The sequence below is a fragment of the Channa argus genome, unplaced genomic scaffold (assembly GCF_033026475.1).
Source record: "Channa argus isolate prfri unplaced genomic scaffold, Channa argus male v1.0 Contig077, whole genome shotgun sequence".
In the NCBI taxonomy this organism is placed as follows: domain Eukaryota; kingdom Metazoa; phylum Chordata; class Actinopteri; order Anabantiformes; family Channidae; genus Channa; species Channa argus.
The window spans coordinates 122,487-148,344 of NW_027125296.1; the positions used below are offsets into that span (position 1 = coordinate 122,487).

Sequence of the window (25,858 nt, forward strand, 5' to 3'; positions counted from 1 at the left end):
ACAGACTGAAACAAGACTGACTGAAACTAATTGTACTAAGTTCTAGTATTTCTACTGTTGTCTTTGAACCTGCTCTTTATCAGAAACATAAAACTGTTTATTTCTGAGTCTGAGCTTTCATAACTGTTTCATAAGCTAATATAAAACATTCAGACTAATTTACTGATGCTAACTCTTGAGACTTCTGTGTCAGAGTTCAAACTCAATATTTATCTCTGTTTTGTTTTTAACAGGGAAATTTTGATAAAAGACAAATGCACAAATAAAACTTTCATCTGGGTGCATATAATACACTCAATTCAATTCAGCTTAATTCATATAGTGCCAATTTTAAATACAATCATCTCAAGGTTCTTTACATAACAAAATCAAGGCTTTACAGTTTCATCAAGAAAACAATCCCCCCTTGAACAAGCCCTAGGCAACAGTGGAGAGGAAAAACTCCCTTTAACAGAAGAAACCTCCAGCAGAACCAGGCTCAAGGTGGGTGGCCATCTGCCTTGACCGGTTGGGGTGAGTGGAAAGTGGAGAGAGAAAAGAAAAGAGCAACAAAAAGCAGCAACAAAACATCCAGCAGGTTGGTAGGACTAGTAGCTGCACACTGGAAAACACACAGCTTCAAAGCTTCAAAGGGACAGAGAGAGGGAGACAGAGAAGGACAAATACAACTACAGGAGAAAACACACAGAATTAATGTCATACAGTGGTGACAAATAAATGCATGGAAAGAAAAAGGTCATCCCACCATGCTCATTCCCAAAAGTAGGTAATTACAGTAGTCCAACCTAGAGGTAACAAATGCATGGACTAGTTTTCAGACAGGATGCTTCTAATTTAGTTCCATAGGTGGAAAAAGGCTGTTCTAGAGATTTGTTTTATATATGAGGTCAATATCAATATTAAAGTCAATGCCAGAATATGAACTCAATACTTGGTCGGGGATCCTTTTGCATGTATTACTGTTGCAATGTGGCGTGGCAAGGAAACAATCAGCCTGTGGCACTGCTGAGGTGTTATGGAAGCCCAGGTTGCTTTGATAGTGGCCTTCAGCTCGTCTGCATTGTTGGGTCTCTCATCTTCCTCTTGAACAAACCCCATAGATGCTCTATGGGCAGCTTCAAGTCCAGTTCTTTTTCTCCTTAGCCCAGGTAAGACATCTGACATTGTCTCTCGTTCAGGAGTGGCTTGATATGAGGAATGCAACAGTAGCATTGTCCTGGATACATCTGTATGTGGTGGCCCTAAAAGCACTGACTCCAGCTGCAGTCCACTTCTCATGAATCTCCCCTAAATTCTTGAATGGGCTTTGCTTCACAATCCTCTCAGATCTATGGTTAGCCTTGTTGCTTGTGCACCTTTTCCAAAACACTTCCCTTTCTACGAACAGCCAGCTACTTTAGCAAGGAGCTTTTGTGGCTTACCCTACTTGTGGAGTGTGTCAATGACTGTCTTCTCAACAACTAGGCCATGCTATTTAAAATGAATGAGGTGGCCAAAACCTTAGAACCACCTCAATAGTTAAGAGGAATTATCACATTTATGACATTTCAATATGAAAAATAACACATTTTAAACTTGTAAAATGTGGAATTATGGCAGAGCTGCTGCATTGGATTGTATTAGATTGCACAGGTGTTTGCACATAATGTTAATGCCTAATCGCAGTATAGTATAACTTTTTGCTTTATTTGGCACTAGTTTGTGTTGTTAATCCTGTTTGCTTTGTCAAATCAAGTTTTGCTTTGATTTGCAAATAGAAAAATGTCCTTACTTTTTACATTTTCGGTAACAAATTTGTTGAAGATTATTTGTCTATTGAGTGTGCATCTTTCTTCGGCTATTAAGAAATTAATTTTGGTTGTTTATGGCATAATGCCTTTTTTAAAAATATGACTTAAAATGTATGTATTTGTAAATATCTACTTTACCACAACTGTGAAGTGGGGGAAAACCTTGAAAATTGACCTTAAAAGTGCTTGAAAAGTAGTCAGATTTCACTTTTTAAAAGGTGTATGAACACCGAAAATACATGACATGGACAAATTGGAATTTATCAGATAGATAAGAGCTGTTTTTGTACTATGATGAACTCTAAATCCTGACTGAAAGGCTTCATACAAATTATTCCTATGAAGGTGATCACATAATTGTTTTGCAACTACTTTTTCAATTATTTTAGAAATAAAGGGGAGATTAGATATTGGTCTGTAATTGGCTAAAACACCTGGGTCAAGACAGGGTTTTTTAAGTAGTGGTTTAATAACAGCTACCTTATAGGCCTGTGGTACATAACCTGTTTCTAAAGATAGAATGATGATATCTAATACGAACGTATCTATTAGGGGTAAAGCTTGCTTGAGCAGTTTAGTTGGAATAGAGTCTAGCAGACAGGTTGTTAGTTTAGATGAGGTAATAATTTAAGTTAGCTCAGCGAGATCTATGGGTAAAAGCAGTCCAAGAGGGATTGGGGCCTTAGTGATGATTCTAGCTCTGTTGTACGTGAAGATTTAACTGTAAAGCTTACCAAACGTTTATGTCCTCCACTTTTGAAAAACTAAAAGACTTCATAGAAAATAAATTTTGCAGTGCGGAGGTGGAGGGGTCGTCCGCCAATCCCACAGTTGCTCCTGTTGAGAGTTGGCCAGCTGCATAGCAGCCACCCCATCAGTGTGTGAATGGGTGAATGAGAAGCAGTGTAAAGCGCTTTGAGTACCAATAGGTAGAAAAGTGTTAAGTGGCGACTAGTTCCCTTTTATAAGTGTTACCATTTTTCCCGGTCCTAAAGTTAATCTTTTCTGGCTAAAGGATTCCCAGGACATTGCACACATTGTCACATCTTGGCTGGACTGAATCAATCATTCAAAACTTTATTTATATAGCACTTTTGTACAGATGAATGCAATTCAAAGTGCTTTCCAGATGTTTGAAATTTGAATGTTGATTTGAATGTTGAAGGTGTACCAAGCAAAGACAGTAAAAGATAAAAACTGTAAAAGTGTTAAAATAGCCACAAAACAACAGTATTTCAAATAAAATAAAATAAAAATAATAAAGAAGTTGTGAACAAGGCTCATGAAACAAGGGCAATAAAATATAAAAGTATGAGTCTATAGGACAGTGCACACAAAATAAATAGAAAAACGTCTGCTTCATCACTAACACACAGTTCACTCATGTAAATGTAAAGTAAACACACTATGTGGTTGACCTGCTGGGTGACATCATCAACAGACAAATGTTTCACCAGGAGAGAGTTTGTTTTCAGGTATATGCTGACTCTCAGAGAGGGGGAGGGGTTAATTCTCTGCTTGTGCTAAGAGCGTTAGCAGTGTTGCTATACTTAGTGATCTCAGTGCTCTTTTGCATTAGCTAATGGTGTCAGTTAGCATTAAGAGGCCAAAGGTCACAGCAGTCAGCCGTGACAACCTGTGAGGACAGTAAGACTGTAGAATAAAGGTATAATCAGAAACACTGTGTGTAATTAGATATAAAAATTCAATAGTTATTGTTTCAGATACATTTAATATTAACAATGATTTAAGATAACTGGCAGGTTACAGTGTTAATTCAATTCAACTCAGGTGAGGGAAGGAGACTGTTTTAGAGATTTGTTTTATATGTGAGGTAAAGGACAAATCCTGGTCAAAAGTAACTCCAGGGTTCCTTGCAGTAGTACTGGAGGCCAGACTTATACCATCTAGGGTAAAAATATGGTTGAACATCACATTTCTGAGATTTTTAGGCCCAAATACTATGACTTCAGTTTTGTTTGAGTTTAGAAGTAAGAAATTGTGGGAAATCCAGGCCTTTATGGCTTGTAGGCTTGAAGCTTTATTAACTGATTATTTTCATCTGAATCCATAGATAGATATACGACTGTGGCCCAGGAAGGTAGAGCGTTTGTCCATCAATCTCACAGTTGTCGTTCGATCCCCGGCTCCTCTGGTCACATGTCGAAGTGTCCTTGAGCAAGACACTAAACCCCAACTTAGTTGCTCCCGGTGAGTGTTGGCCAGCTGCATAGCAGCTCCCCCATCGGTGTATGAGTGTGTGTGAATGGGTGAATAAGAAGCAGTGTAAAGTGCTTTGAGTGCCAATAGGTAGAAAAGCGCTATATAAGTGCAGACCATGCGGACCATATAGCTGGGTATCATCAGCATAACAATGGAAATTAATGGAGTGTTTTCTAATAATGTTGCCTAAAGGACTTTATATATGTATAAAGTAAAAAGTATTGGTCCTAACACAGAGCCTTGTGGAACTCCATAGCTAACCTTTGTGTGCATGGAGGATTCATCATTAACAGGAACAAATTGAAGTCTATCACATAGATAAAATGTAAACCAACCAAGTGCAGTTCCTTTAATCCCAATTTCATGTTCCAGTCTCTGTAATAAAATGTTGTGATCAATGGTATCAAATGCAGCACTAAAGTCCATTATCTGAGGCCAAGAGAAGATTGTTGGTGACTTTTACCGGTGCTGTTTCTGTACTATGATAAACTCTAAATCGTGATTGTTAGTTTTTAGTTAGGTTAGTTAGTTTAGATGAGGTAAAAATTTAAGTTAGCTCAGTGAGATCTATGGGTAAAAAGCAGTCTAAGAGGGATTGGGGCCTTATTGATGATTTTAGCACTGCTGTAGATGAGGACCTATCTGTAATATTTGTGGGATGAATTGTAAATGTTTCTGTTTGGGGCAGCACTGTGCTGGAGTGGTCAGGTTCTGCCTCAAAGCTAGAATTTCTAATCCACCTGTGGAATTTCACATCCTCTCTGTGCTTGGATGGGTTTTCTCCCAGAGTCCAAATGTGACCTCTGTGTGCGACACCTTTTATCTGCATTAATCGCCTGGAGCTGGTTAGGCTTGAGGTAACAGCGGGTTTATTCATTATAATTAACAAGGGATAAGTGAGTAGAATGGGTCATCTCATGTGGGTAAACAGCGCATACTCTGGGTCTCTAGAAAATCCTCCGCTCTTTTGAGGATTACCCATAATCCCTTGCTTTTACTACTACATGCAGGTGCAATTTTGTGACAGTAGGTGGAGTAGTTATCCCATTTAGCAGGATTTAACTGGAATACCTTTTAACTCCCACTTATAGTAGGTGTGAATGTGAGTGTGAATGCTGTCTGTCTCTCTATGTCGCCCTGTGAGATACGGGAGACCTGTACAGGCTCTACTCCACCTCTCCCATTGACAGCAGGGACAATCCCACTACAATGGATATTTCTGTTTTCTGACTCACCGCTCTCTGAAATCTGACTCTGAATCAGTTTCGTACTCCAGAAGGGTATATTTTCAGCGATTTTATGCCAGTGTCTTTGCCCAAGCTGAGGACTGAACAACCGACCGTGGAATTGGTGGACAAACTTTTTATCACCTGAGAAACCACCGCCCCAATCAAGACCCGTGTTCTTTTATGGTCCTCGTCGATGGTCTTTGTCGACATCAGCAATTTTTTGTCCTTTAGGATTTCTGTTGTTTTATTTTTTATGCCTCGTAACAGGAAACGTAGAGTAGTATAACTGTTTACATGTTCTCAGTCCACAAACTACAACAATCTACAGTCCATAACTGAGTCTACAGTCCCACAGAGACAACATATTTAGAGACCGTTGTTTTGAATCATTCTCTAAAGTTCTGGGTTGTTGATTTTTATTTGTTATTAACATGTTACTAAGTGTGTTTGGATTTGAAAGTGCAGTGTAGCTCAAAGTAATGATGAGGATGATGATCTGTTGCATCTTTTATCCAGGTAGGGTGTAACAGTGTCCAGGAGTACACCTGTACATCAGCCACATGGAAAGACAAATATATGTTAAACATATTTCTGTCCTGACACAAAAACAATTGATGATAACAAAGACTTTCTGAAGGTTTGACAGGTCCGTGTCAGTGATGGATTTTAATTATACATTTCTTGTGCAGATGTTTTCAGTTCTTAGTCAATGCTTGTCCAGGTGTATGTATGTTGTGGTGGTTGCCAAACTATCTAAATCCTCGTTTTTAAGAGTGAGGACCTTCATAGACTTGTTACAGTCAAAAAAATGGCCTCAGGGAGTAAAAATCTCCTCATAATAAAATGTTTCATATTTTACAGATAAACACAAAATGATCAGTTTATCCGGAACTGAATTGAACAATTTCTACTGTTTTTGGTTTCTGCAGGTCACCATAATGCAGCTTCCAAAGCGGTTGCTAGGGGTGTTTCTGTGGTTACTTTACATCACAGAGGTGTGGGCGGCAACATTTAAAGTGGCTCTGATAGGTCCATGGTCATGTGATCCAATGTTCTCCCGAGCGATGCCGATGGTGGCAGCAAACTTGGCGTTGTCACGGTTACGGAGTGACACTGGCATGAGTAGAGGGTACTGGTACGATGTGAAACTGCTGGACGAGGACTGCTCCGCCTCCAAAGGTTCTTCTCCTGCTTGATTTCTGCTCTCTGACTCCTCTTCTGTGGTTTCAAATAATCTTTCTGATTCTTCTGTTATATCTTCTTAGCGCTGACAAAACTCGGGAAATTTGAGGGTTATGGCCACGCCTACATCGGACCGTTTAGCCCCGCCCTCTGTCATGCTGCCTCCTTATTGGCTCAGCACTGGGATGCAGGACTTGCCTCTCCAGGTTGTCTGAATATGAATTGGCCAAACTTACCTCCCATCACTCCTCCCAGCAGAGTCCTGTTCACAGTGCTAAAGTTCTTCCGATGGGCACATGTTGCTATCATCTCAGGTGAGAGAGTGATGTTACTACAAGTGTGTGTGGGGGGGTGACATCAGTATGTGGGCATGTGTATCAATGGGGTGTGGCTAGTGATGTCACTGTGGTTGGTGTGTTGTTTCTCATTCTGCGTTTGTGATTATATGAATGCTGTTTGAATGTTGTGAATGATGTTGTATTTAAACAGTTTTTAACAGTTTTTAATTTTTATTGGAAACTGAAAAATCGTAAATTGTAAGATAAATGTTTTCAGCTCTATGTAGCTCTATGGATATTTTTCAGGTTTTCAAAAGTTTTAGAAAGATTTTGATTTTCAGACATTTTATGAAAGGATCTATTCTTTGTAAGATCTAAAAAACGTTATCTCTTTAGCTCAGTGGTTCTCTTTGAAGCAGCACAATGTAAAGTTTGTTTTCAATTTCAATTGTACAAACAAAACAAATAGACATATATCCTACTAAATAAAGTATTTGTATGTACCCATGCAGTACAGGCGATATAATTGGCCCCCCTTAGCCAAATTTCCCTCAGACTGAAGAAGCTGCTTGAATGAGTAGCAAAACATTTCTAACCAAGAAGAAAGAAGTCCAGTTGACATCTTGTTTTAATGTGTCAGAGTTTATCAGTTTTTTTTTCTTTATTTTTAACAATGAACCGCAGAGTTGTTGTGAGTTTCATCTATACAATTAATAGTTTATCATCTTTGTTTCATTTAGGATGTCAATTCATTACCTGATTGATTATTAATCTTTTTCAGTTTATCATCTGATCCAATAATCAGAATTTTTAATCTAAATTTATCTTCCGTCACCCCATCCTCTCATCACCAGCTCCAACTGATCTTTGGGAGAGCACTGGACAGGAAGTGGCCTCAGCGCTTCGGGCTATGGGCCTGCCAATTGATCCAGTAGTTACCATGGAAACTGAGAACGATGGTGGAGCTCTGGAGGCACTGAGAGTGGTCAGAGATGCTGACAAGGTCAAAGGTCAGAGCTGAGAGATGACGAGCTGTAATAATGTATTAACGTGTGACAAATGTTCCTCTGTTGGGTATGAATCATCAGTTTGTGCTGGTGAAGAGTTGTCACAAACTGGCTTTAACTGTGTGAGAAGTTAAGTGAAAGTTTGATGTGAGAAACGTAAAAATGTTTTCATTTTTGTGTCAGTGGTGATCATGTGCATGAGCTCTGTCTTGATTGGTGGAGAGCATCAGAAAGAACTACTATTGGCTGCTCTGAACACGGGGATGATTTCTGACGGTTATGTATTCATACCTTATGATGCGCTGCTGTACGCCATGCCTTACCAGGTAACTGAAAGACAAATAAGTGTTTCAATATAAAGGTTTGATTGAAGCTGAGTCCTGACTGGTTCTCTCCTCTGTCCAATCAGGACACAGTATTCCCTCAGCTCACCAATAACACGCAGCTTCGTCATGCCTATGGCTCCGTCCTGACTGTTACTATGGCATCGGACAAGAGTTTCTATGAAGCTTTTCGTCAGGCACAAATATACAGAGAGATCAGGACTGTTGTCGCTGCTACTGAGGTAAATACTCAATTATTACTACTCAACAACAGTCAACTGAGAAATCTGACCCTCTGTTAAAAAATACACAATTTATAGTACACAATAACTCAGACACCAACCACTTTGTAATTTTATGTCAGATCAGAAAACGTTCTTTTGCTCTTCTAACTCTGTCTAAAACACACAAAATAATATATTTCCTTAAATTTTGCCTGCAGGTATCTCCACTTTTTGGCACAATCTACAACATGGTGTACTTTGTTGCAAAGGTGGTGGAGGAGCAGCGTCAGATGGGAGGTGGACACTGGGTGACAGGTGACAAGCTTGTCCAGTCAGATGGAGGCTTTGATTTCCAGGGTTTTAACCAGGTTAGAAACATTTTATATCCATCCATTCATTATCTAAACCACTTATCCTGTTCAGGGCCATGGGAGGCTGGAGGCTATTATAGCTTTCACTGGGGGAAAGGTGGGATTCACCCTGGACAGGTCTCTCAATCTGTCTCAGGGCCAACACAGAAAGTTCACAACCGGCAGGTGGATTCAAACTAGCTGCGAGCAAGTAGCAATAACCACTTCATTAATTTATCTATACAAACATTTTATATTTTAAATAAAAATATTTGTTCTTAGTTTGAATTGGTCATTTTTTATCCAGATATAGTTCATGACACTGTAGGCTGGAAACACAAATGAAACACATATTTTCCTAATAAATCTGATTGTGGCCAACCAGTTGATCAGTTTCTTTGTTGGAAAACAAGTTGGAACCATGGAAAACAATTCAGCTAGTCAGGCCCCAGTAGCTGGTGCGGGCCAACCTAGCGTAGCTTAGCTGCCCCCCGGCAGTTCCCGAGAAGCCGGGAAGCCAGTACGGCTGGGTGACGGTTTGTAAGAGATCTAATGCTAAACAGACGCCCGAGGTTCACCACCCGTCGGTTCACGTTTCTAATCAATTTTCCCCACGCAGCGACGCGCCCGCTGAGAAACCAACTCTGGTAATTGCCAGCTCTATAATGTGATGAAACGTGAAGTTAGAGACTCCAGCGGCCGTGGTCAAATGTCTTCCTGGGGCCAGAACGGGCGACGTTGAATCATATTTGAAACTCCTGGCTAAAGATAAACGTAAATACAGTAAGATTATTATTCATGTGGGAGTTAATGACGGCCGATTACGCAAATTTGAGGTCACTAAAATGAATGTTGAATCGGTGTGTAACTTTGCCAAAACAATGTCAGACTCCGTAGTTTTCTCTGGACCCCTGCCAAATCTGACCAGTGATGACATGTACACCTGCATGTCGTCATTCAATCGCTGGCTGTCTAGGTGGTGCCCAGCAAACGATGTGGGCTACATAGACAATTGGAAACGTTTTTGTGGAAAACCTAGGCTGATTAGGAGAGATGGCATCCATCCTACTTTAGATGGTGCAGCTTTCTTATCCAGAAATATGGCTGGTTTTATTAGACAACCAAAAGTATGACAATCCAGAGTTGAGTCTAGGATGCAGAGATCCAGTCCTACACACATCTCTGCAGTATCCTTACAACTGTCACCCCCCCCACAACTCCCACATGCCTATAGAGACTGCGTCTGTTCCCCGACCAACTAAATGACATAAACTAAAAACAACAAGAGGAGTTAATCATGATAACGTAATAAAAGTTAAGACTAATCCTCTTACAGAACCAAACCCCAAAGCTATTAAATGTGGATTATTAAATATAAGATCTCTCTCTTCTAAATCTCTGTTAGTAAATGACTTAATAAATGATCATCAATTTGATTTATTTTGTCTTACTGAAACTTAGTTTCAGCAGGAAGAATATGTCAGTTTAAATGAGTCATATTAATTATCATGTTCCTAGAAGCACAGGCTTAGGTGGAGGAGTTGCAGCAATCTTCCATTCTAGCTTATCAATAAACCCTAGGCCTAAACATAGTTATAACTCATTTGAGAGCCTTACTCTTAACCTTTCACACCCAAACTGGAGAACTCAAAAACCACTTTTATTTGTTATCGTGTACCGTCCTCCAGTCCCTTATTCATAGTATTTGATTGAATTTTCTGATTTTCTGATTTAGTGCTTAGTACAAATAAAGTCATTATAGTGGGTGACTTTAACATTCATGTAAATGCTAACAGTAACTGCCTGAGCATAGTGTTTAATTCATTATTAGATTTAATTGTTTTTTTCCCAAAATGTAAATAAACCCACTCACTGTTTTAGGCACACCCTCGACCTTGTCCTTACGTATGGAATTGAAACGGATAATTTAACAATATTTCCTCACAACTCTCTTCTGTCTGGCCATTTTCTAATAACATTTGAATTTACAATAACGGACTATACAGCAGTTAGGGAAACATTCCACTATAGGAGATGCTTAAGTGAAAAAGCTGTCAACAAATTTAAAGAAATTATTCTTTCATCATTTGCTTCAGCATTTGTTAATACAATGAAAAGTAGCCACCTTAATGTTACTCCTGTACAAGTAGATTATCTTGTTGACAATTCTGCAGCCTCACTACGTACAATACTCGATAGTGTTGCAACTCTGAAAAAGAAGGCAGTAAACCAGAAGAGGTGATCTCCAACAACCTGTCTGCTAGACTCTATTCCAACTAAACTGTTCAAGGAAGCTTTACCCTTAATAGATATATTCGTATTAGATATCATCAATCTATCTTTAGAAGCAGGCTATGTACAACAGGCCTATAAGGTAGCTGTAATTAAACCACTACTTCAACTTTAAACAACTTTATTTATATAGCGCCAATTCATAACAAAGTCAACTCAGGGCACTTTACAGAATAAAGTCAAGACTATAAAGATGTATGGAGAGAACCCAACAATTCCCCCTGTGGGAGAAACGGGAGAAAACACACAGAGTTATTGTCATACAGTGGTGACAATTGTGGGGTGAAAGGAGAGGAGAGAAGGTCAAAAGGAAGAAAGGGGCTTAGTGCATCGGGCGGTGGGGGTCAGTCCCCCAGCAGTGTAAGCCTATAGAAGCATAACTATAACTAACTATAAGCTTTATTAAAGAGGAAGGTTTTAAGCCTAGACTTAAAAGTAGAGAGGGTTTCTGCTTCCCAAATCTGAACTGGGAGCTGGTTCCACAAGAGAGGAGCTTGATAGCTAAAGGCTCTACCTCCCATTCTACCTTTGGAAATTCTGGGAACCACAAGTAGGCCTGCATTCTGAGATCGAAGTGGTCTACTGGGATGATATGGAACTATGAGGTCTTCTATATATGATGGAGCCTGACCATTCAGAGCTTTATATGTAAGAAGCAGGGTTTTAAATTCTATTCTAGATTTAATGGGAAGCCAATGGAGAGAAGCTAGTGAATGTGAAATATGATCTCTCTTGCTAGTTCCAGTCAGCACTCTTGCTGCAGCATTTTGGATTAACTACAGGCTCTTTAGGGAGTTACTGGGGCATCCTGGAAGTAGGGAATTACAGTAGTCCAACCTAGAAGTAAAAAATGCATGGACTAGTTTTTCAGCATCACTTTGAGACAGGATGATCCTAATTTTGGCTATGTTCTGTAGTTGGAAGAAGGCTGTTCTAGAGATTCTAGAGATTATTCCTGTAAAGGTGGTCACATAATTGTTTTGCAACTACTTTTTCAAGGATTTTAGAAATAAAGGGGAGATTAGATATTGGTCTGTAATTGGCTAAAACCCCTGGGCCAAGACAGGTTTTTTTAAGGTGTTCATTTACAGCTACCTCATAGGCCTGTGGTACATAGCTTGCTTCTAACAATAGATTGATGATATCTAATACAAATGTATCTATTAAGGGTAAAGCTTCCTTGAGCAGTCTAGTTGGAATAGGATCTAGCAGACAGGTTGTTGGTTTAGATGAGGTAATAATTGAAGTTAGCTCAGCGAAATCTATGGGTAAAAAGCAGTCTAAGAGGGATTGGGGCCTTAGATTTTAGCACTGCTGTACGTGAAATCTATCTGTAATATTTGGAGGGAGGATCTGGTGAATTCTTTCTTTAATAGCTACAATTTTATTCATAAAGAAATTAATTAATTAATCAGTCATGTGATAAACCAAAAAGGTAAATGGGATGATAAAGATGAAATTAGCTTCAGTTTCTCTCTCCTGTAATCTTTCTACAGGTGTTGTATGGTGGTAAAGGTGGGCGTGGCCTGCAGGCCAAGTACGTGGTGTTGGACAGTGTTGGAGACCGACTTGTGGTGACACACTCCCTCGCTTCAACCTATAGTGGTCTGAGACCACTAGGCCACTCTTTCATCTTCCCTGGTGGAAACCCCCCCACAGCCAGTTTTTGTTGGTTTAGTCCAGAGGAGGCCTGCACTGAAGGTCAGTTCCCTGACCTGTAAGAAGCAGTGTTACTTTTCATAGTACTTGTCATTACTACATTCGGAGAGCATTCAATGGTTTGTTGTATAACTAATACTGATTCATGTATTCACTGAGTCAGGCTTGGAGGATAAGACAATTAAAAAAAATAATGTCTATGTAGCTCGAAGGTGTAAAACAATGAAAGTTGGAACCCCCATCATTTGTAAAACACTTTCTGGTAAGGAGCTAAGGAAATGCCAAATCAAGTCTTCATTCTGGCAATTTGGTCAAAATAAAAGAGTTTAATTTATAGCTGCTAAGCTCAGTAGCAGATGCAAAAGAATGTTGCATAGTTGTTGATTTGTTATAAAAAGAAGGACAAACATTGTAGGTGAAAGTATTTTGGTATCTCTGGCTTAATAAGTTGACTTTATATTAGACCACATCTGGGTTTATTGGGACACTGGTGAGATTAAGACATAGCTTAAAATGAAATGGTAAATTGTCTGTTCCATATATAGTGCTTTTTTACCTTACTGGACAAAGTGCTTTACAGTTGCTTCTCATTCACCCATTCATGCTCACACCCACATACTTATGGAGGCAGCTGCCATGCAAGGTTCAGTGTCTTGCCTAAGGACACTTAAGCATATGCAGAGGAGGAGCTGGTAGTCACAACTCTCCTCCTGATACACAGCCGCTAACCCTAAGTAATAATGTACTGCCTTAAAAAGATAAAGTAAATACTGTAACCCACTAAACAGCACCTTCAGGTTCACTTATTACTTTTAAGCATTATGTAAAGAATTACTTTTGACTATGGGATCAGTGGTAACTTTTGGGAAGTGAGCGCCCCCTACTATCCATTTATTCTGACGCTATACTATATTATTTCCTGTGTTTCTGCAGGTGTTGACTTTTTGACAATGTTCATTGTCATGTTGTTCTGTGCTCTGATTGGATTATGTTTCTACTCGATCAGGTTAAAACACACACAGACACTAAAGCACAGATACAGTTAACAAGGGTAAACTTGACGTGTGGACTAATAACAATCATAATCTTTTATAGGAAGTACAAGAGAACAGCGAACGTCACCAAACTGATTCTGACTTTGGACGACATTGTCTTTATCGACACACAAGTCAGCAGAAAGGTCAGAGACTGAGAGTTACCTATCAGGTGTTAAACCCTGTGAGTTCTTATCTTGATCAAACCTCACATTTGCTGAATGATGAGCATCTATTGTTATTTCTATAGAAACTGAATGATGAGTCAATCATGAGGAGTCTTCTTGAAATTAAAACTCCGTTTCGCTCGATTGCTCGAAGCTACATCCTGACGACACCTGAGAGCTCCAACATTGGAATACTGGAGGTATAGCTCTACTTATACTGGTACCAGTATGTGCCTGTCTATTTACTTTTACCTGTCTCTTCAATACACTGATTCTGTGCTCTGATTGATTATGTTGTTACCAGGGTGACTGGGTTTGGCTGAAGAAGGTTTCTGTTGGGAAGTCAATGGTGTCTGTCAATCAAAACACCCAGAGTCTGTTCAGCCATGTATGAAGCACAGCAGAGACACAGTAGAGACACAGTAGAGACACAGTAGATATGTACACAGACATACATTTATTTTATTTGTATTCTGACAGTATCGACATTAATTTACCAACAGTGTGTTTTTTATCTGTGCTCCAACTTGACAATCTGAATGAAGACAGTGTTTACAGTGTACAGGTACCGTATACAGGTGTTTTACATTGATGTAATTCCTGTCCCGTGTTTAGTTGAGGGAGATGAGACATGAGAACCTGAACCTGTACCTGGGTCTGTTCATTGACTGTGGGATCTTTGCTCTTGTGGTTGAACACTGTCCTCGGGGAAGTCTGGCCGACCTACTGTCAGACAGCAACATGAGGCTGGACTGGATGTTCAAGTCCTCTCTGCTCACGGACCTCATCAATGTGAGATACTACTACTATTATTAGAACTATGGTACTATAAGTAATAGTAATAAAAATAATAATCCCAATCCAACCTGCAGGTACAGTATGTGGTCAATCAGGGTTAATATTTGTGTTCAGGGTTAGCAGTAGAAGCTAAGCCTGAACTTTAGTTTAAGGCTTTTGAATACATTACGTGATGTGATGCAGGTAAGCGTGGTTTCTCTGTTATTACCAAGATATTAAAAATTAAAATGTTACTTCTTCAACTGACTGCTTCTGTTTAGCTTAATGAGATGCTTTAATTATACATTTTCCACAAAGCCTTTGAAAAGTGAATATAGCTCTAAAACCTGAAGCTCTGTTGTTTCTACTTTAAAGTGCTATTTAATGGTAATGCAAACCTCTCTTTGTTTCAGGGGATGAAGTACCTCCATCTACGAGGTTTGAGTCATGGTCGCCTGAAGTCTACAAACTGTTTGGTTGACGGACGTTTTGTTCTTAAAGTCACTGACTATGGTCTTCCTATGATCCTTCACTCTCAGAACCTGAACCTGCCTGAGGATCCTCAGGGTGAAACATTTAAATATGTTTGAAAGAAGCCACCGAGCATTTAATCTACCTTTGTTATTCAAGTTTTTATCTTAGCTTCAGAAATGCAAACATAACGCTGAAAGTTCACTTTCTGCTGCTGAAGTGACATAGACAGCTGAGTAGCACATGTCTACCTGTCTCCCTCTCCATCCATCTGTCTGTCAGAGCTGCTGTGGACGGCTCCAGAACTGTTGCGGAATCCCGTTCAAGGAGGTTCATTTGCTGGAGATGTCTTCAGTTTCTCCATCATCACACAGGAAGTGATCTCACGGACACTGCCGTATGCCATGATGGACATGCCTGCCCATGGTGAGACATGGTCTACCAGTCTGTCTCTGTACACAACTAAAGAACCCCCACACACACCCCTTCCCCTCCACTCGATCAGTTAATATGTTACCAGTCTATCTTTTACCTGTGTCTCAACTTCAGTATGTCTAACCACCTGTCTTTCTACCTGTCCATCTGGCCACCTGTCTGTCTCTCAGAGATTGTGGAGCGTTTGAAGAACCCCCCTCCTTTGTGCAGACCGATTGTCTCGGTTGATGAAGCTCCTGCTGACTGTCTCAGTCTGATGAATGAATGTTGGAATGAAGACCCCGACAAGAGGCCGAGCTTCGGTGACATTTTCAAGCAGGTGAGTTAAGACACCACCTGCTGGTTCATGTGAGGAAGTGACATTTTAAATCTCTTCTGACATGTAGTACATTCATTCTCCTGAAAACAGATGTGCTCCGATTTGTTTTGTTTTGTTTTTTTTGCAGTTTAGGGGCAGTAACAGAGGGAAGAGGGCCAACATCATTGACTCCATGCTGCGGATGTTGGAGCAGTACAGCTCAAACCTGGAGGATCTGATCAGAGAACGAACAGACGAACTAGAAGTAGAGAGAAACAAGACAGAAAAGCTGATTGGACAGCTTCTCCCAAAGTAAGGCAATTTCTGCTTTCACTGATCAGCCACAACAATAATACCACCTGGTGGTTTTAATATGAAAATATGAACTGGATTTTATAAAAATATTATGAACTAACAAATGCTGATATATCATTATGGGTTAACCACCCTTCAGCACATACAGTGGTTAAAATCAGCTCCACCTTTACCAACAGTGCCCTCTGACCTTTATGTTTTATTATTGACTGTATATGTTTTGCCATAATCAGTATTATCTAAAATACATTGTTTTCTTTGTGCTTTGATTAAAATGTTGATTACTTTTACTTGTGTAAAAAATTTGAAGTTCTACTTATAGTGAGATTTTCTTATGCCAATACTTGATACCATCAGTATTCATGTTGTGGTCAATTGGTGTAAATAAATCATGGGCTTGACACAGCAGAGGCACACCTAGTTACTAACTGACACACAAACATGAGATATCTTGTTATTATTCATTGTGCTTCTCCTTCCTGAGGGTGTCATTACCTGTGTTGTCCTTTCTAAATAGACCTCAGCAGAGGCTGCAGAACTTTATTCCGAATTTTCATATTTTTAGATTTTCTTCAGTATCACAGTAATGCAGTAATCGATGTGCATGTATGATACACTGCAAACAGAATCTGATCACAGAGAATTCAGAGGCGGTAAAGGGACAGTTTGACTCAGTGCAAATACTAAACACTACAACAGAACCATTAACAAATCAGCTCTGGAGCTGAAAGGAGATGTGTGTGTTTTTACATCGAGGTTTTATTTACTCTCTAAACCATAATAAATGTGTGTGTGTGTGTGTGTGTGTGTTTTTTTAAGGTCTGTGGCTCAGTCTTTGAAGAAGGGGAAGCCAGTTCGACCTGAACATTATTCAGATGCCACTCTGTACTTCAGTGACATTGTTGGATTTACTACCATCTCAGCACTGAGTGAACCCATCGAGGTACAAACTGCTTCATCATCATCTGCTGCTGTCATTCTGCACAACCTTCACTGTTTAATTAAAATCGTGTGTTTGTGTGTGTGCAGGTGGTCGACCTGCTGAATGATCTCTACACAATGTTTGATGCCATCATTGCTACTCACGATGTCTACAAGGCAACAGACTCCTCACCACCACAAACACTCATGTTTGATCTTTTCCTTACACATTAAAGACACATGGATGATGATGATGTAAGTGTGTTCATCTGATTGCTGTGAACTGTTTTGTTCTGCAGGTAGAAACCATAGGAGATGCCTACATGGTGGCTTCAGGTGTCCCCAACAGAAACGGGAATCGACACGCTGCTGAAGTGTCTAACATGTCTCTGGACATCCTGCACTCAATAGCAGCCTTTAAGATCAGACACATGCCGGAAATGAAAGTCAAAATACGTATCGGACTGCATTCAGGTACACGTGTGCTGTAGGTCTTTCTATAGTTGTGAGGACTCTCACTGGCATGATGACTTTAACTTTCAGTTGAATAACACCTCTGAGCCTTTGTTCAAGAGCCAACTCACTGCATCTTCAACACCCTTGACTTAATTCTATCCTGAGGTAGAGTAATTTCTGACCCGATCTCCCCAATCACATCAGTTATGTCATATCACCTTCTTATTAAATTTGATGCAAGGCAACTTGTCCTCTTAGCAGTAACACAAATGATGTTACCACTTGATATATTTGTATATCAATTTTAGCTTCTCTCAGTGAACAACTGTCAACAGATCCAGCTCCTGATTGCAGAAATCAAAGCCGGAATCTGCAGTGATGTACAGACGTGCTCTCTTCACTGGAAGAGTAGCATATCACTCTTAATTCAATTATATTAAAAAACACTTTTTAGTCCCTGGGGCAATTTAAGATACACAGAGTAAAGTAGGATTAGACACTACAGGCATCTGTACACAGAGACAGATGGGAATTAATTAGTGACAATAGAAATAATCCTAGGTTTCTGTTCCACACCATTGCCAGACTTACTCCAAAGAATGTCTCATAAGCCTTTACCCTTTATAGCTTTAGATTTTCTTGACTTTTAGTCTGTGCCCTATAAATTATGAGACTATATCTCTTGAATCATTATCTCAGGTGGTAATGACTTCTAAACTTACTACATGCATTCTTGACCTGTTACCAGCTCAGCTTTCTAAAAATCTTCGGCCAGTCCTGTGACCCTGAATATTGTTAATCTCTCTTGGCATTGTCTCAACTAGTTTTGAAGCTGTTGTGGTCAAACCCCTTCTAGCAGGCCTGGTGGCTTAGTGGTAGAGCATAGGGCTGTGGCGACCCCTGGAAGGGCAAGCCGAAAGCTGTTGATCTTTGTGGTTAAACCCCTTCTAAAGAAAACTCATCTTGGATCAGTATCACTAAAAAAATATAGACCATTCTCTAACCTTCAGTAATGGAATGAGTTGTGTCCATTTTCAATTTGCTTTTATGTCCTGCAGTGGTAAATGACCTTCAGCTTAATATGAATACAGATTCCACCTCTGCACTTCTCTTATTGGACCTCAGTGTGGCTTTTGACACCATAGATCTTTCCTTACTACTAGATCGTCTTGAGAATACATTTGTGGGTATTGGCACTTGCCTGGCTAAAACCCTACTTATCTGAAAGAACACAATGTGTTTCTAAAATTAATATTACTTTAACATTTTCCAAGTTTCACCTGTCGGCTCAAATCACACGTAGACATGGAATTCCTTTCCTTTGTTATGCAGATGATACTCAGCTGTACGTCCCTGTAAAGGCAGATGATCCTTCTCAGATTACTAAATTAGAGTCCTGCCTCTCTGCTTTGAAACAATGCATGTTGGTTGGTTGCTGGTTATTGGCCGAGCTTGACTCAGACACCGGTTTGAATGATTCGAACACTAACACTTGGTAAGTGTGTGGTTTCTCAGAGTTTGACAGCCACAAATCTTGTTACATTTGACCCAACTTCTCGTTTGAACAACATATTAAAGACACCAAGTCTATCTTCTTTCATCTATGCAACATAGCTAAAATTTAATCTTCTATGTCCATGGGTGATGCAGAAATAATTCATGACTGTATCAAACTGATTCAACTATTGTAATGTGCCCCCCAGAATGTACAGTATATTCCCTGTAGTTCTTCGGAGAATAAAAATTTTCTGTAGTTGACTAAAAATCACTTACATCTTCTTGTTTTAAATGTTTTCCTTGCACATTAGCTCTCTCTGTCTCTTTCCCCTTTTGTGTCCCAGGCAATATCTGGTGCTGGTACTCTAAGGTTTCTCATCATATTCCTGTTTATATGTTTGTTCTTGTTGTTGCTCTTTTCTGAACTGAACTGAACTTGAGACCAGTTCTCAAACTCTGAATATTTTGCAGATCAACACCTTAGTAAAAAGTCCCTCTTTTGAGAGGACCTGGGTTACAAAAACAGCATTGAATTTCTCAGAGTGGACAACTAATAAGACTGAACCCATCTGTCTCTGTCTTTAGGTCCGGTGGTAGCAGGTGTGGTGGGTCTCATGATGCCCAGGTACTGTCTGTTTGGAGATACCGTGACCACAGCATCACTCATGGAGTCCAGCGGACTGCGTATGTACAAAAAATAAAACTACATTAAAGCAGTGATTTATTAATGGAGATTCTGCAGGAAATGATGCATCCACTTGACCTGAGCTAATGTTTCTCTGTTAGTGTTAGTGATCATTAACTGATATTCAAGCACATGCTGGTGCCGTGTAAAATCTTTGTGTCCAGCCTACAGAATCCACATCAGTCTAAGCACTGTGAAGGTCCTGACCAGTCTCAAACTGGGATACCACATAGATACCAGAAAAGCACAGGTATGCTCACCTGTCCAGGTGATTCTATTAAGACACACACAAAAAAAAAATAGAGATATCATCCCACATATTTATACTGTTATGTCTGAAAATAATGTCAGTTTAAACTGTAAAGTATGAGAAACTTCGATAGAAACATTATGTAATTCTGTCCTAGTGGGTCTGCTGGTCTGTTCCAATCTGTTTATGGTGGTCTGCTCAAAGACATATCACCAGAGGCAAACCAGGAAAATATTTGCAGCTGTAAGGGACTGGTTTAAGGCCCAATAAGGCATTAGACACAACGTCTCAATTAAATAAGTTTATTATTACTTACAAGCTTATTATTACTTATTACTAACCAGGATGGAGATGTAGTAAGCCCTCCAACTCAGTAGGTGGTGCTGAAATCCAGTCTATGAGAGAGAACACACAGATGAGTAACTTAGGAGTGACTGTGAGATAGAGTATATACATGAAACAAGACTTACTACAGATCCTTAGATGCAGTGAGAATGAGCAACTTGAAGAAAGGGTAGGAAAACGGTGGGATGAGTGTCCACTGGGGAAGATGTAGTGTTCTGGATCTGTAGCACAGAGGCAGGCCTGGTAGGGAGTGTGTGGAATGTAGCTGTGGTCAATCGCCAATCCCTGATGTGAAAAGAACTCCAAAATCCTTTTAGTGACACAATATCAAAAACCCCAAACGACAAAAATAAATAAATAAATAAATAAATAAAAAGTGCACTAGGCCAACAATAGTCCCTTAGCTGTGGGCTCCATAATTTCCTTTTATGACTTTAACTTGGTTCACAACATTGGCATACATGAGAATCCATCCAGTTAATATTTACTTGGTACTACTGGAGAAGTCCTTGATACAGGTAACCCTAGAATACTTGAACACATGATGGATACTCATCTGAGCTCCATATAAAGTAGTAGGCAGATAATCACATGGCTTGGTAAAAACATGTGCATGGCATAGACATAGCGTGGTAAATTTTCTCCTCCTTACAATGATGTGGTTACAAGAGCTTGTGACTATCTTGATTCTTCATGGCCAGATAACAGTACCCATTATCCTTAGAAATGAAAGAAAGACATTGGAAGAGGAAGAAAAGCTACCATGTGGTTGGTGTTGGGGCCTTAATGGCCCCCGGAGTCTAGAATCATCACTGGTTCAGTGTTGGACTAAGCTCCTGATGCATACTGTAATAGTGATGTGTGACAGTGAAGTATTTCCTTGGTTTTGTAGGTGAAGGGCTCCGAGGACACGTACTGGCTGATGGGTCGAGATGGTTTCACTAAACCTCTTCCTGTTCCCCCAGACCTCAGTGGAGGGTAAAACACACCCTTGTAAAGATATCACAAATGACCAATAAAATATGATGTTATTCAGGATGCTTAAGTCTTCTCAAGGAGACCATAAGTATAATAACATGTTTTCCTTGCGTTAAGAATAATGTTACAAAGGTCCCTCAATAAATCCACACTGCTTTTCAGCAGCACCTGTCCTCTCTGACACACCCATCTTAACACTTTACATTTAAACAGTGTAAGTTGTTTTCCATGTTTGCTTTGTACAGCTGTGGTTGTGTGGACTCTTGCTGGATTTGGTCATTTGTCAGATTTCTGTTTCTTCATGACAGTTTGGTTTGTCCAGTCTGTGTACTTTTCAGCTCTGTTTTTTCTCTCCACTCATTTGTCTCTCAGGGCTCGTAACCATGGCATCGGTCTGGATGAGATCCCGGTTGAGAGACGACAGAAGTTTCTGGACAGACAGAAGATGATGAAGAAATGATGCAAACACATTAAAATACTCCCAAATGGACACGTGTTTATTAATGCACAGTTATCCTGTAAAGATACACACATTTTTTTAAATGAACATACACACACTACCTCGTGGACTGGGTTAAAAGTGTTAAAAGACATTTTATCAGCTGATGAGACATTATCAACCAAATTCTATAAAACCTGTAGAATCTTCAGACATCCAGACATTTTTAAAATGCTATAAAATATGATGGGGTTCTGCAGGGACAGTGATTTTTACTTTGTATTTTGAACACTCAGCTGTTACCACCATCTCCAGACTATTCATTTCAGTCCATTTCTGTGCCTCACACATTTCTGATACATTATACATACTGTGCACATTTTATTTATACAGTAAAAATACATTTATACAGTATTTGTACATTAACAGGAAGAATCTATATAGACCCACAGCTTGCACGGCTGTGGATTAAATTCCCATCTCCTCCTGTCCATATGCCAAAGTGTCCTTGGGCAAGACATTGAATCCTAGGTTGCCTCTAGGTTGCCATCACTAGTCTGCAAATATGTGTGAATGAGTGAATGCGAAGAGACGCTGTAGAAATGCTTTGTCCCATAAGGTAGAAACTGTCTGTGTTGTAGCTGTGATGGTATGGTCACTTCCAATTTTCTCAAAAATCTTCCTCTAATAGAAAGATTTGATTAATCAGTCGAGCAACTGCATTCCTGCATTAGTTTAGTTTAGTTTTGTGACAAATTACTGTGTATCCGCTAGAAGATTTTTGCTTTCATTTTTTTCTTAAAGGTTCCATTTTTAAACTGTAGACTCCTCCTATTTCATCACTTTCGTCTGTCTTGTGCCACCAGGAAACCCACAATGTCTTGCCAAGAACTTTTCACTTTTAATCATTTTGTGTAATAGTAGTTGTTGTGATCTCTTTCTGATGATCAATAATCAGTTATTGACATTGCATGTATGAATCGAGCAGATGACTTTGTTTCTGGTATGAATTAACAAAATATCAGAAATGTGTTAAGTCAGTTAATTAACAAAATAAAAAAAAGTAAAGAAATGTTTGAAGTGGGGTGAATAAAACTCAGTGAAGGACCATGAAGTAGTCTGACGCAGGTTGTGAACTGTCCTTCCCTTGGGTCTCTTGGGTCTCTACTTTTTAATATCATATCTTTGAGTTACTCTTATTCAAATTGTGTTTCTAGTGTTCCTTACATATTTTCCATAACATTTGCTGCAGATAATGCAATAAATGCAATTCCTTACATATGGACTGCAGAATGGTTTTATTTTGTAAATTTGATTTGTAGTACTTTTCCTAAACCACAGGGAATGGTGGAACTCTGGACAGGGGGCTTTTAGTAACATTGGATTAAGATCATTCAGTTTTCCTTTCGCACAGGCTCTTAGATTATTTTGTCTTCTGTACGCTGTAAAAAAACTATAGTTTTGTAAATAACACATACCCCTCTGTAAGTTCTCAAAATCCATTTTATTTTAATTCAGTTGTGAACCAATTGAAAACTAAATAGAAATAAATGGAATAATATTCTTCACATCTCGATTTTGTATTTCATTTGTGAGAATAGTTTGAGTGAGTTTTGTAGAAAGTGTCTGGAATACCGTCTTTTCCTAAGTGCTCCAAATAACGTTTTAGTGGCTGCTTTGAAATCCTCCTCTCTTGTCCAAATCCTTCAGAATCTTAATAACTGAGATATAATAAGGCCTCTGTACGTGTGCTTAGGATGACAGCTTGATTGGAATAAGAGAGCATGTATATCGGTATCCTTGAAATAAACTCTAATAACTTACTGGCCTGTTTTCTTTAACTGTAGTCCTTTGTAAGTTTTGGTAGCTAAAAAGTTAATCTGGTTTCTATCAGTGTTCTTTTCTTATTCTTTTCTTCTTCTATGTACAGCAGAGTGTTGCATTAACTTTCTCTCAGTGACTGTAGACTTGTAATAACAAATAGTGACCTGTTCTGCCAGGAGGAGAGAAAATGGCTAACCTGGGTAGAGCAGGAGTCACTATAACCAACACAGTTAATCAGTCAGTCAGAAATAGGACTTGTTAAACCCAAATTGCTTTATTATGTTGTGTTTATATGTTTTTGTGTGATTTGTGTGTTTGTGTGTGTCTCCACTGTGTATCTTGAGGGAGAGTGTTTGGACACAGGTCTGAGGCTGATCACATGATCTGATTCAGCTCACTCAGAGAGTTGACAAATGCATTCAAAGCTCAAGTGTGGAATAATTTAGCGGACTAGTTTATTTGCGTGTGGCAACTGAGCTAACTCACCTATTTGACCAATAAAGATGAGGAAATGCAAAAATTAAATAAAGCAATAATATAATGAATAAAAACTAAATAAATTACCATGGAAGACAAAAATATACATTGTTTAACAGAGCTTAACAGATTTACATTTACATTTAGTCATTTAGCAGATGCTTTTATCTAAAGTGACTTACAAGTGAGGTACAAGGCAGCAAAAATCTAAGTCAAGGAGAAAATGTCAAAGCAAAGTCCTTTCAGAAAAGTGTTTACATTTCATGAGATGCAAGTGTGAGAAAGAGCAGAAAGGAAGTTTTATTTTTATGAATAGATTCAAGTGCATAAACAGATAAAATAAAATAGAACAAACATTTTGAAAACATTACATCATCACCACAAACCACAATCATCCCCACAGCACAATGTTGTGAGGATGTAAACTATTTTCACCATAATACCTTTGACAAGTGTCTGCTGAACTACTACTCTCATTCTCAGTGTTTAATATGATGAGATATTTCTGTAGTTCTAAATGCTAACAGCATTCAACATCATCAGCATCAAGTAATAACTGACAGTGTTACTGATGTTTGGTCAAAGAGGAATCTTGAAAAAACACAATGAACTAATAGGCTATGAAGCAAAACAATAAAAAAATGTACATAATAATTGGATACCTTGTGCACTGCAGTATTTCATAAAATACTTTTCTGTCCAATGCCAGGTCACACAGAGTTTTGGAACACTCTACAGTCCTAAGGATCTCCACTGTAAAGTGAAGGGATAACAGCAGAGAACCTGAAGAAAAAAGACAGTGCTAATGACACTGTTGTACTCTCACCTGTAACATAAAAGGTACTGCAATTGTGAATGCTAAGCTTTTACCAACAATAACAATAAACAGGGTTACTGTTAGTTTGGTTAAAGAGAGATCTCTTATGAGAAAAGTAAACAGTTATTATAACGTGTTCAGAAAAGGCACTGTCAATTTGAAAATGATGACTTAAGAACAACTGATCTGCAGCAATATGGCTGATCACTTACCAAAGCATCAACAGTAGTTAAGTTCTACTGAACTGACCCATGTAGAGCAATGGCTATACAGATGGTAATGTGGAGGTAGAACGATGTAATTGATCCTGACAAGAAAAAACAGAACATTAATAAAGTGAAGTCTACAAAATAAAACAAATTTAAAAACTGACATGATACAAAATATTTTGATACCTTCAAGACTGCAATGGAACAGAAGATGTAGGGATCACAGTGGAGAAACACCTGAGGAAATAGATATCATGTGAGGGACACTGTTGTACTCTTACTGTCAGGATCTCTCTGCACTTCCTGTCTGTGGACTTTTATTTTGTGGCCCTTCTCCCTACTTCCTTGGTTGCCTTGGTTCTTTTCCCCAGCTTTGCTTTCGTTTGTCCCTGATGGTTTGCACCTGTTCCCTCCTCTATTTAAGTTCAGTCTTCCCCTCACTCCCCTGCCAGATCCTCGTCGTTAACGTGGTCACTGCTGTTGTTGTTCCCGTCTTCATTGTCGTCATTATTACCCTCACCAACCCCTCAGAGTCTGGACTCTAGGTAAAAGCTGTTTGTGTGTTTCATGGACTCTTGCATTCGGGACTCTTGTTTCTCCTGGACTTTTGTATTTGGGACCCTGTGCAGCTTTCCCCTTTGGTCTGAGGTTTGGTGATGTTCCTGTTTGCAGTTTTGTTTTTCTGTGTCTTGTTAATTTAGTTTATCTGTTAGTTTCCTTAGACTTCCTCGTGTGTTTACCTGTGCAGTGACTTTTGTTTGTCCGTGCCTTATTTATCTGGTTTCCCTCTTATCAGTTTTCCTTAGTCCCCCTCCGTGTACTTACCTGTTATTAGTTTTTATGTTTATCCGAGTCTTATTATTTCCTGAGCCTGTTGTCCTAAGTTATGTAAATCGTGTTACCATC

At 39.2% G+C, this 25,858-nt stretch overlaps 1 protein-coding gene across 1 annotated transcript; it reads left to right on the forward strand.

The window, feature by feature from the left end:
- Positions 1-6,180: 6,180 nt before the first annotated feature.
- On the forward strand, positions 6,181-21,736 carry LOC137120564 (retinal guanylyl cyclase 2-like). The gene is made up of 23 exons (XM_067495943.1): positions 6,181-6,421; positions 6,508-6,738; positions 7,557-7,712; positions 7,893-8,035; positions 8,119-8,274; positions 8,475-8,624; positions 12,395-12,599; positions 13,491-13,563; positions 13,653-13,737; positions 13,842-13,958; positions 14,063-14,146; positions 14,374-14,550; positions 14,949-15,102; positions 15,289-15,432; positions 15,612-15,760; positions 15,888-16,051; positions 16,874-16,997; positions 17,084-17,152; positions 17,275-17,449; positions 19,514-19,612; positions 19,778-19,863; positions 21,101-21,186; positions 21,559-21,736. Exons 1-23 carry the CDS (start codon positions 6,181-6,183, stop codon positions 21,644-21,646), a joined length of 3,156 nt encoding a protein of 1,051 aa, XP_067352044.1. The 3' UTR covers positions 21,647-21,736.
- The last annotated feature ends 4,122 nt before the right edge of the window (positions 21,737-25,858 follow it).

Coding starts and splice junctions, on each gene's coding strand:
- LOC137120564 (XM_067495943.1), top strand. CDS start 6,181: ATGCAGCTTCCAAAGCGGTTGCTAGGGGTGTTTCTGTGGTTACTTTAC. Junction 6,739..7,556: donor ACATGTTGCTATCATCTCAG/GTGAGAGAGTGA, acceptor TCTCATCACCAG/CTCCAACTGATCTTTGGGAG. Junction 8,036..8,118: donor TGTACGCCATGCCTTACCAG/GTAACTGAAAGA, acceptor CTGTCCAATCAG/GACACAGTATTCCCTCAGCT.